An 18,868-nucleotide genomic window follows, 5' to 3' on the forward strand; every position below is an offset into this window, starting at 1 on the left:
GTGCTGCCTGTTTGGAAGAGAGATAGAGATCCATAAAACATCGATCCCATACTTACACTTCAACAGTTAAAAATTCGTCCGTTCAGCGACGACATGACCTGTGAAACGAGGGCTCCTGATTGGTGACTGATTCATTCACCCACATTCGTGTTATCGCGCGTAAATGAGTTATATACCGCATTTGTATTCGGATCAGGATCTTAAGACATGTATTAACAAATGATCGGGAGGGAAAACAACAGAAATAATATTATAAACTGACTGTTCTAAATTCTAAAACATCAACGTTGAATTCAATTTTATATTAAGCGTAAGCCAAACTGGCAAGTGCTACACTTATGCAAAAGGTAATCTATATATGAAAATTGTCGTAAGCGTTCGGAGTGAAGTGAAGGCGACAGTCCGTACCACCCCAGGAGTGAAGAGAATACGATTATAGGCTATAACATGAAAACAGTTGAGACGCGAGTCCTGCACGAAGAATCGGAAACTAAATGTCAATAAAAATCACAATATTATACTGCATGAAATTTCACAGGACCTCAAGTCATAGGATAATCTAAATATATACAGATTGACAGATATGGGGTATTGCACTTGATACCGAAAGGTAAAGGCGTACTTTGGCGAACGCAACTGTGAGAAGAAGCAATATAAAATACTATAAAACGCAATCTCGACTATACGGTATGTGGCAGTGAGTTTTGAAATTGATCGCGAGGCTTGCCATGTATAGGGCGTTAGGGCCGTCAAGACGATGGAATATGCATAAAATTTGGAAGGTCACTAGGCAAGCAATTGCGTAATACAAAATAGAAATGCATAGAACCATGAGTCAAAGATATCAAACACAGTTTCATCAGGATTGGTCTAAATCAATTCAGTTTTGTGGAATAGAAAATGTTCATCCCATGATTGAAAGAGAAAAGCAGGAATAAATACAGTAAGTAGCAAATACAGAATTCGAACACAAAAACTTCTCAAGCGCGGTAAATTTTCATTGATTCACAGACAGTAGTTTTACAAGCGAGACATTTTGTAATGTTGCCGGCGCATTCACTGCAGCAAACCACGTGACCGCATGGCAGAAACATCGTGTCCGATTTTTTGTCGCGGCATTTTCTGCAGGTCAGCGTTTCTTGCAGCTCCCTGAAACTTTTCAAAATACTTGAATCTGTAAAATGTATAAAATATATTATTTAAACCGAAATGCATGGAGGGATGATATAAATTATAAATCGATGTAATATATTTCAAGTGGATCTGCTTTGAATCAAAATATTGACCATTACAACAGGCCATTAGATTGATCATATTGGTCGTCAATTTCGGCTGTTATTTTGAGTTGTTGCTTTGCTATGTATAATATTACGCCTATTACGATTGGTGCACTTCGATAATCTCAGTTTTATAGTTTTGACTCGAGTCAAGTCGAGTCATTTTCAATTCACCACCGAGTCAAGTCCGAGTCCAAGTCAGCGAGACATGGCTCGAGTTCGAGTCACAGTATTATGACTCGAGTCGAGTCCAAGTCATTGTGTTGACTGCTCAGATTCCTGTGAATGACTTGTTAAACCCACCTTTTATAACTCTGTTTGATGATATCGAATAGTTCGCATTTATAATATACTAATTTTCCTCACTTTTAGCAGTTCGTGGTCGCCAATTTCAAGTACCAGTACCAATAGTCGAGATCCCAATTGTGTGGACTTAACTATTCTTCGAAATTACAATGGATTGTCGGTCTTCGAAGTCTGCGTCTCGAGTCCTGCGCAATGACTCGAGACCAAGTCGAGTCAATACACAAATTGACTCGAGTCGAATCGAGTCATTTCTGGATTTTGCGAAAATGACTCGAGTCAAGTCGAGGCATCAGAAAACCGTGACTCGAGTCGGACTCGAGTCATTACAACCCTGAATTACTACCACATCGCAATCATCTTAACATAAAACTTGTTATATACTACACCGTACAATGTAGGTGTCGCATACTGTATGACATAGGTATGTTAATATCACGCGGTTGTAAACACTACCTTGGTGACCAGGGAAATTTATTCCGGTGGCCATCGGTTCTGCGTTGGTTTCATCCGTATTTTTAGGCCGGGTGATTTCGCCTGTATTGCGACTAGATGTAGACGATAAACAAGGATTTCTGAAAAAGAGTATGATTTTGAACAATTTTTTTTCAACTATTTTATCCCATAACTGTTTAGATCTCACCTATCTTCGAAATCGGGAACGTCTCGAAATGCGATTTCGTTTCGTATCTTGGGTCTGTTTAAGTTTGGATGACTATCAGCCAGCTGCTTCACGTACCTTGTACCTTTTCTCTGGTTAACGAATTCACATCTAATACATAAGAGAATCGTCATTCAAACATTGAAATCGCCATGGTGCTACAATACCAGTGGCGCATAAAGTATAGATAGCCTTCAGACGACAGACATAACATTTTTATATCAAAATCGTGTTCCGGAATTAAGATTCAAATCGAAGTTCGCATGCAAATTCAAATTTGTTTTGTATTATCAATTTGAGAAAAATCCATATCCGACCTGAATCAGGCGGAAACCTTCAAATTAGGCCGAGCCGGTTGTAAGTCGATGTAATTGGAAAAATGAATAAATATGAAAGAGTAACATGGATTTGGAAAATACAAAGTCTGCTCTGGCCAGAACTGAATTGTGCAATGCAGTATTTTGGAGGTTCAATCAAATTAATATCGGTATAATAGTGAAGCACATTTATCGCAATTTTGAGGAGTTGTCAGCCGATGGCCTGTGCAAGAAGGATATCTTACCCTGGAAACCATTTTGCATGTTCAGTCCAAGGCTCGTCGTTGTAATCCCAATTTTGCAGACCGCCGTTACAATAAAAGCATTTCGTCATGTCCGATTCTCCTAAATTGAAGAACATGTTCAGATGTAATCTTGACTTCGTAACGAAACAAGCATCCCTTCTATCCCTCACCTAGGTAAAACATCCCAGCTTTCGCCAATTGCTCGACCGTTGCCTTCGTTTTTCCTGTGGGCCAGCCTCGGAATGTATTCATTCGAGCGTGAAGTGACGTCATATGTGGATTCATCGGAGTGGAACATGGCAACATTTCCTCTAGATATGTCTGTTCTTCTGGGCATGGATTAGGCGGCTCGGAGACATCGCCACTTGGCAGTAATGCGGCAAGTCTTTGGTGGTCCGCGCTATCTACAAGCCTGCGTTCCTCTTCGGACATTTCAATGTTTCCTGTCTCCATGTCTTGGAGAATTCTGTTGCATAGTATACCAGTTGTTGATTCTATCGTATCATAGGATGTTGTGTACGATTATACCTGCAAGAGGGGAAGTGAGTTTGATGTTGATCTCGTACGTCGTCAGTAGGAGCCCAATTCCGCAAAACCCCGGAACAAGAGAAGCATTGAACTCTGTCTAGATTGCCGAGATAAAAGAAGCCGTCCTGCGCTAACGTCCGAGGTAAATATGGAGATGGATACGTCGGCCACTTGGCAAAAGTTTTTCTAAAACAAATGAACAATAAAATAGCCATTGAATCTCATAAATACCAATGATCTAGTCTTGTCGCCCGTAAATGCGAGGCATTCATTTACGAATTATTTAATGCTAAGGCAAGTCTTTCGTTATTTTAAAGATCTGGTTCGTGGTACAAAACTTGAAGATTGCTTTCGCGGTATAACATTTATTAAAACTTTTCAATTACTTCGTTATCGAAAGCCGGTAGTCTGGATTTCAATTGGTTAATTAGCCATACATATTAGTACAAAAGATTGTTACAACCCGAAAAATCCTATTATGATTAGGTGGGGCAACAAAACGGTGACTGGGGGTGATGGTCTCTGACAGCGCGTAAATGTTGGTCAAATGTGAACTGGTACTAATTGTTACCTTATTGCTGCAATGATACCATTAAACGTTCTGGCATTGTTATTGAGCGTAAATTATTATTATTTGATTCAGCATCGCAATCGACAATATTTTATTACGTTTGGATGAAACATGTTTCGTGAGTGACTATTCATGCAGTACCTACATTTCATGTCTTTGCGTAACTTGATATGAAATATATGCTATACAACTTAGACCTTTGTGGACGGATATTGATTATGGCTTGCAGTGCCACACAATCAGAGGTGGTCAAAGTAGTCACCGTCGCTACTCAAGTAGAAGTAGAAGTAACGCCTGAATTTCTACTCAAGTAGAAGTAGGAGTGGTGGTTCACAAGTAAGTAAGTAAGTAGGTATTCTACGCTTATTTTTGCCTACAAAACTGGAAATTGTCAAGTAGAAGTAGTCTAAAATCATAACTACTTAATACGTAATGTGAGTAGGCAAAATCTACTTCAAGTACTTCAAAAAGTAGAAGTACTTCGTTACTGACCACCTCTGCACACAATCATAAACATTACTAACCTTCTGTCTGATTCCATGTTAAGGTTGCTGTTTTGCAATATTTCTCTATGTGCTTGATCTAAAACCTGAGCCATTTTCAATTTCTGTCGAACAAAAATTTACATAAATGCTGTCATTCTATGATACACATTACTAAGGGTATACTCACGGGTAGTGACGTCTTTTTGATCGCTGACATGGTCTGACTAGAATGACTTGACGGTCTTGTGCTACTTGCTGTAAAATTATTGTATGGCAAATTGTGTCATATATCAGGTTTATAATACGCAGCGGTGAGCAACCACGCATGCGTATCATATGAGAATTACATTTGCATTCTGTTCAATTCAAGGTAATATGCTTATAATGATTCCGAGGATCGCAAATACAATTTTCCAACCATTAAACTTTTCCCGATGATTTCATTGAGACTACATGATGCGGACCATATTAGGTTCTTGTCTAGACGGTATAGTGTGGTCTCAAGAACTATACTGTCTGTTTTGCCAAATCTTCGCTCGTCTTTTCTCACTGTGACTTCCATTCCAGCTAAGCGTAATTTTGGAATAACGATTTCTTATAATTGCATTTCCACGTACTTTAGGGCCTAAGTAACACGTTTATCACCATGTGTTCGCTCTCGCTGTGCGATTTTGTCACTGTGCACTTGTGCAGCTCAGTGTTCATGCGCCTTATCTCGAAAGTGCAATGTGTTTCAAACTAAATAAGGCTCACCAAAATGGTATTCGAAATTTCAACAATTTGTTTGTGTAGCATCTCAAGGTCGAAGTTGATGTTTTGAAATGATAAAATATGAAAAGCCACCCGTCCACATTCAACACGTACCTCGTACCGTCATAATAAAGTGTTATGAGCTTCAATTCTATGTCAGGGGTAGTAAACTCAATTGGGATCGCGCGCCTGATTCAAACCGTTTGATCCAGGGGGCATTCAACATCTGAATCCATTCGCGGGCCGCACTATATAAAATCAGGATTATAAACCAAAACTCAATATTGATATTTGATTATATAGTGAGGACAGGGATATAATATATGTGCTTATTTAAAGCAAGCCAAACATTGCTTTGATGATGTCGTACACGCGAGATTTCATATGCTTGCGGACCTCAATAACCAATTTGTCAAAACTAGAGATGAAAGTCGGTTGGCCCGATTCTTAGAACAGGATTGAAATTTAAATCTGTTCATAGATTTACTAATTCCACTTTTGGTTCAGTTCCAAGGCACACAATGCAGACAGCATCATAACCAGGTTAGCGTTGAACACGCTTCTACTATGTCTAGATAAAGTATAAATACCCGAATTGTACGCATACAGACAACGAATCTATACCTAAGACACGCCCGAATCATTCTCATAAGCACAACACTGAAATAATTAAAAATGGAGTGGCCAATCTGAAATCCCGTCAATCTCGTTGCAGCTATCCCGCTGTGATATCAAGTATGTACCTCATAGATCAGTGGTTATCAAACTTCTTAGGACATGCCCCCCCCCCTTATAATGGTGAAAAATTTCGCGCCCCCTTATCGTCATATCACAAAACGCAACCAGGATGCTAGCAAACCTAAGTGGTAGTTTGATGACATGGAAGGTACGACTGCGGATGAGAGATATTTGGACGTAAATCGCGCGGAGCGATTCAAAATTTCAATTCAGCTCAGCGTCATAGTATTTCTATGCTCCATTTTAGTCGTGATGCGACGTTGGCCCTGCGTATATTAGCGTTGTGGGGAATACAAGAGATTTAACTGTAAAGGCGTACTCTTCTTTCTGTAGATAGCAAATTTGATATAAAGGCGTACTCTTCTTTCTGTAAATAGCAAATGAACTACTCCCATGCTTATCAATGTATCCAAGTAGGCCTACAAAGTGCAATAAGTGAAACCTCTGGAGGTCCGATTTACGGTACTTTATATTACCTAACGTAGTTACAGATCTTCAATTCTCTCTCTATTATGCTTACCCGTAGGTGCCAGTATGTGGCTTTGTTTCTAAAAATAATACATTATGAATTATCTTCATTTCAACGCATAAATGAAACCTACCGGTCCGTTTGTCTCGCCTTTCGGGGCATTGCGGGTAGAATTCCTGAGTAATTCTCGAAAATGATTTGGTTCTGATGTAACGTTCTGAGACTCCTCACCGCGAATCAGTCGACAGTCCCTTTCGTGAAATCTAGGGTCACCGGGGAAGACATCTCCTTCCCAGTTTTCCACGTCACTTCCACAGCTGGTAAGGTAGAAAACACGATCTAATAGGCCCACTTATACTGTGCCAGTCAGCATGAAGTTATTTACTTCACCAAGAAGATAATCTGAGTGCCAGACTATTATGTATGGGTATAACGTTGTATAGGCCTATGCCAGGGGCCGTTAACCTGGGGTCTATTAACCCCTTGGGGGTATACGCAGCCAGCATTAAGGGGTCAGTGAAGGGTCAATGTTGAAACTAAAACTATAAAACTATAGTGTCCTTTAAAGGATATGTCGTTATTTGCGCTCAACACAGGTTACTAGCGAAAGTGATGAACTTTTTTAACCGTCAAGTAGCTTTTGATTAATTTAGGGGTCCTTGTTAACAGAAATAGGTTAAAAATCACTGACCTGTTACCTACTATATGATTTTTAGCCTATATGTGAGAAAACTGTGTCTCATATCATCTATGGCACTCGTTTTACCTAAAACACTTCGTCCTGTCTTTGTATCCGGTGTAATAGAAACCCCATTTCGCTAAGTCAAAGATGCTCACATTTTCATTCCCAAAACAAGAGTAAGTTGATAATCTATATTGTTCACTACGGTGGTCTCCAGGCCCAATATACACACAGCTTTGCCCTGTAACACAGATGCATCTTCTTGAACAAACGCAACTTTCGACGGGGCTGGTATCACGACTAACCTGGCGGATCTTTACGTACCAGTCTTAAACATCCTACGCGTAAATCGCCGTCTCTAGGTTTCGCAGCTGAATAGAAAACATTTTGTTTCATCTTCGATGCACATTACATTGATCACGCGATAGCTAGATAGTGTGCATTTCGAAAATGATAGGCGCATATATAGGAAATGCGCGACATATTGTCGGGGATTTATATCCGTCGAATTAGGGTAAAAAATATTATGGTGATCAAAAAATAAGCTGGCAACATAAGATTACACCATTGAGTGGTGAAATTCGGATTGAATCCTTTGTAACTATACTTTGTTTGTGGATTTCTCGGGCAAACTACTGAAAAACTTGAGCGGCAGCCCTGTACTGGCTTTCTTTCGCTGTCTTTGTTCCAAAGATTTCGCCATACGAATGAATGGAAATCAAACAAATTGTCAAAATAAACAGTTTTACAAGTAGCGTATAGTTGAATCTCGCAGACTAAACCACTGCCAAGTAACCAGTTTAATTTTTGAATAGAACGGTCTGTCCGAAAGACAGTAATAGACAGTCTAATTGGCATCAAACTGGCCAATATCTCAGCTATATCGGCGTTATGTCCCAACGTTTAGAGCTTTAGTTAACTATACAAAAATATCTTTGCAGGCAGTAATTCATCAAACTTACCCCTAGAATCTGAGAATCTCGCTGAGTTTGAAGGTCCATGATGGTTACGTGATTGGCTGGTGTTATCATTCATTGCATTTAACATGAATTCAATTTCACGGCGCACTTTTTCGAATAGCTTTCGTACCAGCTTTTAGAATAATAATATACTGATGCTTGAATTTTATTTTCTGCAAAACAGGAAAATTAGTTGCATGAAATCGGCGTACTAAATCAAAATTATTTGTAGTAGTAGCAGCAGCAGCAGAATATATAGTTCTGACTAACGTGTGCAACCGCAAGCGCAACCTAATTTGGAGTTTTATTTCCTCGGGTCATAAATCAATGTTCGACCATATGAGAGCTTTCTGGCGTAAGTACATACATGGAAACCGATATTCACGTTTTCCCTCACCTGACGACTGACTTCCCCGTCTTAAATTCACATGCGAATCATGCGTCAATCGTCACGTGAGATATCTATACTAGCCTATGCGATACCCCTGGTCCACCAGAACAATGTAGCAAACACATCAACATCATAAGAACCGTCAGCATATCCTAGTAGTTATAGCTCTTATTATCACAAAATGAGAATGCTGTTAATCATTATACGTCGTTTCAAACAGCGTGAGACGGCATAGATTTATGAATACAGTCAACGTCGGTAATAGCTTATGAAATTTCTATTTTGGATGTTACCGAAATTCCACGCCAATATGCTTATCTATACAATTATACATAGGTCGTTTTGCCGGTAGGCCTATCGACCAATATATATTTCCAGTTTCCTGCCTGGAATCCGCAGTTGCCTCACATATTTCTTGAATCAGAAATCCTGACTTGTTGCAGCGATAGGCCTATACTCAAACATGACGGTGTAAGACAGGGGTTCCCAACCGAAAGGGAATTCCCGCCTTAGGGGGAATTTTGCAATTTTTAAGGAGGAATTCCATTTTAGAATGGTAACGGATTTCCCAAATTATTCATGTCCGAACTGTCATGTAGTCAACCAGTTATTTCCGAACGTATGCTCCTTATGGCTGATTTTGTGTTGGAGGTATGTTCAAATGCTATTTGAAATCTCTTTTCACATACAAATCCCCCTTGTTTTTTTAACTGGTTCAGATGTGCTGCAGTTCACAAGACAATTCTGTAGGCCAGCGACGGCCTCTCAATCAAATATATCCTGAGCGAGCAAATATAGTGCCGAAACTATCACAACAAGGCCTCTAGTGAAAGTATTTATCTTATATTTTCAAGTCAACATTTTCAGACAGTAACAAAATATTTCAATGACATCGATTCAAGTGAGAGATCGCTACCCATGCTTTATTTTTGGTGAACAGCTACCCGATCGAAAAAAGACATGTTACAGTTGCTGCAATATTGCCAAAAAGGAAAGGGTGTAATAAATTTCAATGAGCTCCAGCAGGAAATCTGATCATATGTTACATAGCAGGGCTGTAACCAAGTCACGGGGCTCCGAGTAACAAGTCAATCTCACTTTCATAGTTTTGACTCGAGTCAAGTCGAGTCATTTTCAATTCACCATTGAGTCAAGTCCGATTCCAAGTCACCGAGCAGAGGGTCGAGTCCGAGTCATGGTATTATGACTCGAGTCCGAGTCCAAGTCATTGTGTTGACTGTTCAGTTTCCAGTTGAAGTTTTGTTAAACCCACTTTTTATAATTCTGTTTGGTGATATTGAATGATTTGGATTTATAATATACTAATTCTCCCCACTTTGCGCAGTTTCTTGTCGCATTTTCAAGTACCAGGACCAATAGACGAAATTCCAATCGGGTGGTCACTTTACTGTTTTACGTAATTACAATGAAATGTCGGTATAGGCCGTCTTAGTCTCGAGTCATATGGCATGGTTAGTGTCATGCACAATGACTCGAGTCCAAGTCGAGTCAATACACAGATTGTCTTGAGTCGAGTCGAGTTATTTCCGTATTTTGACAATTTGACTCGAGTCAATTCGAGTCACCAGAAAATGGTGACTCGAGTCGGACTCGAGTCTGGTTAACCCTGTTATATATGAAAGTACCAATATTATTGGCGAAATGCATACGCAAACTTGGGAAAAATCGCGAGACCAGAAAATTTATGCATACTTATTTTTCACAGCAGTTATATTAGCGATTGGTGCATGGTATGCCAAAAACACAAATGGATAAGTTTTGCGTTCACCGTGAATTAACACGGCCACATCTACGAATCACGGGAAACCGGACTGAGTTCGCTGCAGGAAGAATGTGTGTATGCGTGTGTTTATGTTGCAGTGAATTGTATGTATAAATGAAAGTATGGGGGTCTGTTGAGTCAAGCCTTCCACTATTTGTTTGATTAGGACCAAGACCATTGTTTTCGGAGGTCTACAAAGTGTTGTTACAGCCCTGCTAGAAACAAACACTCGTTACTGCCCGTTTTATTCGTCAGTCAACAGGTGTTTGCGCGGTAAAAATGACCTTTTTTAGTCATCGGGCAGATTTCACCTAAGGGGGAATGTTGGCTCAAATTTCGGCCAAGGGGGTCACGAGATGAAAAAGGTTGGGAACCACTGGTGGAATACCCGCCTCACGAACCTCGGACATTTCTGATATTCTTCACATTAAACGGTGCATATTTTCGTTCACTGAGTCGGTAGATGATGATCCAAAACACGGTAAACAGGGCACCCCAAGGCCTAATATATGCGACAACATGCCGGATTATTGTACCTTAACTATGCAGCCCGCCTGAATGTTGTCTCGTGGAGTGAGACCACTCTAACGCCAACTAAATGCGCTGAAGTTAACTGCCAAATATCCAAACACTATCAGATGTTATGGTATGCTGGGAATTGAACATTTTCTTTGAAATGTTAGAACTGATAAAATCCCAGAAATCAATCAACTGTATGTCCTATATATATTATATAAGTAAGGCCACAGCAAGATAAAAAACAACCTGCACAAAGAACCTGTGTATCGTGTTTTGTGAAAGAGATGCGAGATCAAGACAAAGCGTTAACTCATGTATAGCACGCGCTTACATAGCGATAGAAATAAGCATGGTGCTTTGCAAATTGCAATGTTAGTGTGGACTAGAGTAGCGGCAGTAGCCTAATAAGATGCTTCAGTGGTAATCAATAATCAAGAAGGAATAGGTCCATTAGACCAGTGCTCTTCAACCTTTTTCGACGTGATACACCCTTTTAACGTTTGCTCAAAACTCGTACACCCCTGTCCATTTGGGGTCTTCAAAAATGACTTTTCTCTCAAATCGTACTGGCTACTTGATAAAATTGTTAGGTTACCAAACTTAAGCCTACACACCAAATTTGGTTCAATTCCAACCAGTAGCCGCATGGCTACGGAAGAAGAAAGTTTCTATTTATAATATAAAAATAAATAACGAAAAATGTGAAATTTTTCTGTTCACTCCATGAAAGTATTAGGTCAGTGGTTCCCAACCGGGGAGGAATTCCCCCCTTGGGGGGAATTTTGCAATTTTTAGGGAGGAATTTCACTTTAGAATTGTAACGGATTTCCCAAATTGTTCATGTCCGAACTGTCATGGTGTCAACCAGTTATATTCAAACGTATGCTCCTTATGACTGTTTTTTGTTTTCTGAAAGTATGTTCAAATGCTATTTGAAATCTCTTTTTCACATACAAATCCCCCCCCCCCCCCCCCGCTTTAAAAAAATAGTTCAGATGTGCTGCAGTTCGCAAGACAATTTTGTAGGCCAGCGGCGGTCTCTCAATCAAATATATCCTAATCGAGCAAATGTCGTGCCGAATCTACAACAACAAGGCCTCTAGTGAAAGTATTTATCTTATCTTTTCAAGTCAACATTTTCGGACAGTGACAAAATATTCCAATGTCATCGATTCAAGTCAAAGAGATCGCTAGCCTTGCTTTATTTTAAAAAGACATGTTAAACTTGGTGCAATGTTGCCGAAACGTAATGGATGTCCTAAATTTCAACGAGCTCAGCAGGGAATCTGATCACGTGTATGTTATATATCAGGGCTGTAACCAATAAGTCACGAGGCTCAGAGTCGCAAGTCAATCTCACTTTCATAGTTTTGACTCGAGTCAAGTCGAGTCATTTTCAATTTACTATTGATTCAAGTCCGGGTCCAAGTCACCGAGCAGAGAGTCGAGTCCGAGGCATGGTATTATGACTCGAGTCCGATTCCAAGTCACACTCAAGTCAACACTGTTTGGTGATATTGAATGGTTTGGATTTATGATATACTAATTTTCCTCACTTTGAGCAGTTTCTTGTCGCATTGTCCAGTACCAGGACCAATAGACGAAATTCCAATAGGATGATCACTTTACTGTTCTTCGAAATTACAATGAAATGCCGGTCTTGACAGTCTTATAGTCTCGACTCGTATGGCTTGGTTCGAGTCATGCACAATGACTGGAGTCCAAGTCGAGTCAATACCCAGATTGTCTCGAGTCGAGTCGAGTCGTTTCGTATTTTGAAAAAATGACTCGAGTCAAGTCGAGTCATCAGAAAATGGTGACTCGAGTCAGACTCGAGTCTGGTCAACCCTGCTATATATGAAAGTACCAATAGTATTGGCCAAATGCATACGCAAGCTTGAGCAAAAAGTCGCGAGACCAGTAAATTTATGAATACTGATTTTTCACAGCAGTTATATTAGCGATTGGTGCATGGTAAGCCAAAAACACAAATGGAAGTGTGGGGCTCTGTTGAGTCAAGCCTTCCAGAATTTGTTTGTTTGGGACGAAGACCATTGTTTCTTGAGGTCTACAAAGTGTTGTTACAGCACTGCTAGAAACAAACACTCGGTACCGCCCGTAGTCTCATTCTCTCAGTCAACAGGTGTTTGCGCGGTAAAAATGACCTTTTTTAATCATATGGCAGATTTTTGCTAAGGGGGGAATTTTGGCTTAAATTTCGGCCAAGGGAGGCACGAGATGAAAAAGGTTGGGAACCACTGTATTAGGTTGTCTATAAAAATGATGTTCTTCAAATTTGGTTCAATTCCAACCAGTAGAAGCGGAGTTATTGCCGTCAAAAAATTTGGATTTGAATAAAATAGTATTTGGTCACAGAGTCTATTCGCAGTCAGTTAGGCCGCCCGCCACGCAAATTGGAATTTATTTCGTGTCAGCCCCAAAACAGCATGACATTACGAACGATAATCAACCTAAATGTAACAGTATTGGGGAGAGAGTATAGGTAAAGCTACTGCTGCAGAAGCGGTAATTCAGATCAGCCATGATAGCAGGCGCACCAGCCTACTGCGTATCAGGCCTGCCCCACACCACACCACACATAGTCGATAGTAGCACATGGGCTGCAAGAGATGTCAGTAACCTCAGATCGTATGCCGCTATACACAGTCTATTGTCGCTAATTTGTATCACTAATAACAAAATACTAAATTGCAAATGTATGGCGAAATATTGGACAGAAAATCGGCATTTTAAAACAAAAGGGTTTCGATTTCAACATGGAAGCTGTTTCGACCCTGGCTGGCTACGTCACTTCATTTATGTGCATTGCGGTATTTATTAACGTCGGGTAGGAAGTACCGATTCAAAAAAGTATGAGCTATCGCGGCGGTTTCCTCGAAAATCACTAAAAGACAAATGACTAGCTGAACACATGTTTGTTAACTATGCATACTTTCCAAAACCAAACGGAACCATTGGTCGATTGCCGACGGCTAAATGAATAGGAGAAATATTTTCTTATGACATCACAATCAAGCGGTGTAAAGTGTTACACTTGAGATAACATCGTACCATATTGCTCATTAACCTGTGCGTCAACCTGTACTGACCCATAATCCTGTCTTTGTGATAGCTAGCCATCGGCTCATTGTAATTCGGATCTGGTACACCCCTGCACACCCCATCCGAGTGGTACACCCTTTGCAAATTCTGGTACACCCTAGGGCAGTGGTTCTTAACCTTTTTCATATCGTTACCCCCAAGAAGAAAATGATGGGATGCAATTACCCCCTTTCAAAAGATATCATCAAGTAACAGCTTGCACTCAATTATTTGTAAAATAGCACAAAGATGATGTCATGATGTACTTGTACACTGAAATGCATGTTAAAAGAATCAAGTCAATGGGTAGGCTGATGCCGTTTTCATGTTATCCAGTAGTCAAATCTAGACAAAGGGGAGGTATAGACATTATCTTATTTCGTTTTTATAGATACAATTGCTGGAAAACCTACCTCACAGAAATAAGTTGAAAGCAATTCAATCAGAAAGTTCGATGCTATTATTATGACAACAATTGGAATTTTGAAGGCGAACCCAAAAAGTTCCAGAATCGTCTCTTCGAAGACAATTTGGTGATTTCGCAGACTTAATTTTACTGACTAGACTAGACCACCACTACACTTTCAATACTAACGACTATATTTCTACGATAATGTTACTGCATTAAAGGTGTAAAGCTAAACTTAGAAGCCCCCTTGTTGTCTTCCAATCTGTCAGCATGCGAATTGCGCAACAATATATGATCCACACTACTGCAAAATAAATTTGACTTATACGTAGCACCACTGTACTTAACTACATTCGGCCCTGTGACTCAAAATCACTAATGGTTACTATGATAACACAGCCGGCAACGTGTGTTAAGTAAAACGAAATATATACAAGCTTGCAAAATATATGTTAGCCCGCATATTTCCGTTTGAAAATACTTCAGTGCAGTGTTATAAGCATATAAAAAATGTCAATTCGAATTACCCCCCAGAATTGGTAAATTACCCCTTTGGGGGTAATTACCCCCAGGTTAAGAACCACTGCCCTAGGGTGTACGACAACCCCGGTGGAAGAGCACTGCATTAGACGATTTTCTTTTCTGCTCACGGGCGCCACCATCTGGGTCTATGGCGTGCTTCATACGCGCAGGTGGCAGTTTTCGAGTTGGTCGCGTTATATATCGCAGTGCTGTTTCGGTTAGCGGCAGCATCGATCGTAAACAAGAAATAGTACCATACTCATCAGCAGGCAATCTTTTTTAGCGTAAAACGAGCCGATTTCCATTCGTTTTAAGCTGGTATCAGTGTGTGTGATAACTAAGGCACGTTTTTGTTGCAGTCAAATCCGTGGAAATTTTACACCTATTTTTCATAAAAGTTGCTGTAAAAAAGTTGCATTTATTTTTCACAAAAGTTGCACTAAAAAGTTGCATGTGTTGACAAGTTCATTGAAATTATGAAGGTATGAGATATTCGAATCCATCCGTATCCGAGGCACTTCAACAAAAGCAATAGCCCCGAAAAATCGAACCGGTGAAAATATAATTTTCGGCGGTCGAGCCCGAATGCACGTCAAATCAGAAAGAACCTCAAATTTTAACGACATTGAAATAATCAGGTACTCTCAAGTCAATTACGGCAGCTCTAAACTGGCATCTTTCGTTGGCGTACTTCGCACACTCGATAATAACGTGCTCTGCAGTTTCTTCAACATGGCATGTGGTACAATCAGGGGTATCGGAGCATCCAATTTTTCTAAGATGGGAGTTGAGACGACAGTGTCCGGTCCATAATCTGGAAATGGTGGTTTCGGCACAGCGTGGCGTGGTTAAAGTAGGTAGTTTTGTGTATATGTCAGGGCAGAACTGTTTGAAATGTGCTCCAGAGGCGGTTTCGATGAAACGTTGGTTCCAGTCTTGCCTACAGCGACTTAAAATCAATGAGTTGGCGTCGCTAGAAGTAAGATCTACACTTTGGTCATGGTCAGCTAAGTCATGGGCCGCAGCCTCTTTCGCAAGTCGGTCAGCGACTTCATTCCCTTCTATACCACAGTGTCCTGGAATCCATACAAAAGAAATATCTCTATGGCTGTCATGTAAGAGATGGTGAGTTAGTTCTAATATTTGATTGGTAATATAGTTATTTTCACCAAGATGGTTTTTCAACGATAGCAATGCACTCAAAGAGCCACTCAGAATAGCAACTCGTTCGATGGAATTTTCTGAAATCCATATCAGTGCATCGAATATTGCTCTCAGCTCAATTGAGAAGATTGATACGAGTTTCGAACATACTTTTGATGTTCTTATATTGCGATCGGGGATGTAAAAGGAGTACCCAGCACCGTTGCTGTTTTTAGATCTGTCGGTGTAAATTAGCATTCTGTTTGGGTATTGCTCAAAAATATAATCTCTGAATATAGCATCGACAATTTGACGTGATGGATCGCGTCCGAGGGCTGTTTCCAATGATGTATCAATCATAGCGCATTTCAATAACCAAGGGCATATGGTAAGAGGGTGGTTACCTCTGATTTGCAAATCATCCAGATTGACAGATTGACCCGTCACTGGGAGCAAAATTGAACCGTTACTTCGAAGTCGTCAAGTAATCGGTGCGACTAAATCGCTGTATCTTGTGTATGTTCGGACTGTTCGCGATACGCGAGAAACCTGTTATTCAATGATTGTGCAATGTTCATTTTACTGAGGCTCCATTGTCATAACACAAATAAATTGTCTGCAAACGAAGTGAACCAAGCTGTCGTTTTACGTTGTCCTAAACTAAGAGTAAAGTAATATCATAGCAATGTGACTCTGTTCTGCTATTTTATGATGATAGCGGGACGGATATAGTTTATACGTTTATATTACTCGTCCATAATTTGAACCTGGTGCCATCCGAACTCGTTCTTAGAAGCTTCTCTTCCAGACCTATATACACAAGCTTGGAGATCGGTTCAAATATAAAAAAGATGTACCGTATTACCGTATTAAGCAAAGCTATAGTGGCACAAAATTTATTGATATTTTAAATGAATAAGTTTATAAATATGTTTTAATAAACCACTGCAGAGTGAGAGAATCACTGATACTATTAGGAATCCATATTAGTATATATAAAATGTTGATACACATGATAATAATAATAATATTAAGATTGGAGTATTTGGTTGTATTAAGTTTTAATTAATAATTAATTAATTACTTTAACGTAACCTAACTTCTGCACTGACGCATCACTGCTGTGGATGCCTGCGAAACGATCTGGATATATCGCACCTGGACGTACCCGCCGTGGGACCAAGCGGATGACCCCAGAGGACTCGTCAACTCCGACCACACAGGAACACCAAAGAGAAGATATTTCTCAACATGGCGCCTGTGCAACACCGAACTGTGGCTCACAAAACAGCTCTGCTGCAAAAGAAAAAAAGAAGAGACACAGATGGAGTAAAGAAGAGTATAAAGAAATAATGAGATGTTACTTCTTAGCCAAACTTGAAAACTCGGCAGGAGTAACCGAAGGAACTTTTCAAAAATGGAAAGAGAGAACAAACAACTCTCCAACCATGACTGCCAATACCCTGGCAACTATGAGACGCTGTGTAATGAAAAAATTATCAGAACAAGAACTCGCAGAAATCGAGAGCGAAATTTGTAACAAAAACACAGAAAACTCTGAGGCACTAGAACTTCAATTCGGCCAAGATGACCTGTATCCGCAACAACCACTTGATGACCTGAACATCCCAGAGGTAGAATCACAAAACACCATCGGGCACCCGAATGAACCAACATCACCTAACGTTGATGACATGGACACAGAATTAGAATTGGAGATCAAAAACCAAATTATCGACCGAATGAACTCCACATTGGATATAAATGACAGAGTGAATTTACCTGACCTACAAATTACAAAGAAACTGAAAACTGATATTGCAGTAGCGAACAAAATTTTGACAGAAACCATACTACCTGCAATAAATGACAAAAAAGGAGAAAGACCACAATGTCCCTTAACGACAATCAACAACCTCATTTACAGCACTGCGGCAGTTATCTCAGAAAGGCACTGCAAAATACCAAGACCTGTCAACAAAAAAAGGGGAAGCCATACGCCAGCTTGGCAACGCAGAATTGAAAACAAAATCGCAAAACTAAGGTGTGATGTTGCGATACTCTCAGAACTAAAAAAAGGAACTGTTTCCCGCAAAGTAAAAAATAAAGTAAAAAAAATAGAACTGGAGCACCAAACAAAACTGCAGTCAACAGAAAAAGTGACAATGTTGCAAGAGGAATTAAAAATGAGAATATGCGCCAAAGCACAACGATTGAAACGATATAAAAAACGAGAAACACAATATCGCCAAAACTTGTTATTTACTCGCAAACCTGGCCAATTTTTCCGAATGATGAAACAAAAGTCAAACCACAAAATTACCAGCAGCAAAATTCCAGCCACTGCAGAACTGGAATCATTTTGGAAGGAAATATGGGAAACCGAAAAATTGCACAACTCAAATGCAACTTGGATACAAGACCTCCACACTGACCACCTACAAACGCCAGAACAACAATGGTCAGAAATCACAAAACAAGAAATCAAGGAGGCCCTAAAAAGTTCACTGAACTGGAAAGCAGCTGGTCCTGACCAGATCAAAAACTTTTGGCTAAAAAAACTAACTGCAACACATAATTACCTAGCGGCGACCTACAATGAGCTTTTATCCTCAACCAACTCGCACGAGATCCCAGCCTGGTTCACACAAGGGATCACCTATCTTATTCCAAAAAATGAAAACACCAGGGACCCCAAGAACTACAGGCCGATAACATGCCTGACAACCATGTACAAAACACTGACCAAAATCCTGGCAAAACGAAGCTACAAACACCTAGAAAACCTTCTTCCGCCTGAGCAGAAAGGTTGCAAGGAAGGTGCCCTTGGCTGTAAGGACCACCTGCTCCTTGACAAAACCATTCTTGAAAACTGCAAGAGGAGACACACTAACCTCAGCATGGCATGGATAGACTACAAAAAAGCTTTCGATTCAGTCCCTCACACATGGATACTGAAAACAATGCGTATGTACAAAATGAATCCGATCATCATCAGATTTATTGAAGATTCA

At 40.1% G+C, this 18,868-nt stretch overlaps 2 protein-coding genes across 2 annotated transcripts in view; both read right to left on the reverse strand.

Annotated features, from left to right (window-relative positions):
• The window catches only part of LOC145451797 (baculoviral IAP repeat-containing protein 7-like), a 186,829-nt gene that overhangs the window by 105,389 nt on the left and 62,572 nt on the right, over positions 1-18,868 (reverse strand). The gene's annotated exons all lie outside the window — the stretch shown is intronic.
• LOC145451800 (baculoviral IAP repeat-containing protein 7-B-like) lies at positions 328-8,175 on the reverse strand. Its single transcript, XM_080330039.1, has 13 exons — positions 7,989-8,175; positions 7,332-7,397; positions 7,111-7,267; positions 6,478-6,661; positions 6,396-6,423; positions 4,575-4,642; positions 4,427-4,509; positions 3,332-3,517; positions 2,974-3,269; positions 2,804-2,903; positions 2,224-2,352; positions 2,037-2,155; positions 328-1,174 (listed from the first exon to the last, which is right to left on the reverse strand). Exons 1-13 carry the CDS (start codon positions 8,071-8,073, stop codon positions 981-983), a joined length of 1,695 nt encoding a protein of 564 aa, XP_080186165.1. The 5' UTR covers positions 8,074-8,175; the 3' UTR covers positions 328-980.

This window comes from Botryllus schlosseri, chromosome 12, assembly GCF_051294905.1.
Source record: "Botryllus schlosseri isolate E-star chromosome 12, Bs_hap1, whole genome shotgun sequence".
In the NCBI taxonomy this organism is placed as follows: domain Eukaryota; kingdom Metazoa; phylum Chordata; class Ascidiacea; order Stolidobranchia; family Styelidae; genus Botryllus; species Botryllus schlosseri.

What these genes read in the sequence shown, in the direction of transcription:
- LOC145451800 (XM_080330039.1), bottom strand. Translation starts at nt 8,073, where the DNA reads ATGTTAAATGCAATGAATGATAACACCAGCCAATCACGTAACCATCAT. An exon ending in TCAAAAAGACGTCACTACCC is followed by an intron (nt 4,510 to 4,574) that starts GTGAGTATACCC and finishes TTTGTTCGACAG; the next exon opens with AAATTGAAAATGGCTCAGGT. An exon ending in GTTCCCGATTTCGAAGATAG is followed by an intron (nt 2,156 to 2,223) that starts GTGAGATCTAAA and finishes ACTCTTTTTCAG; the next exon opens with AAATCCTTGTTTATCGTCTA.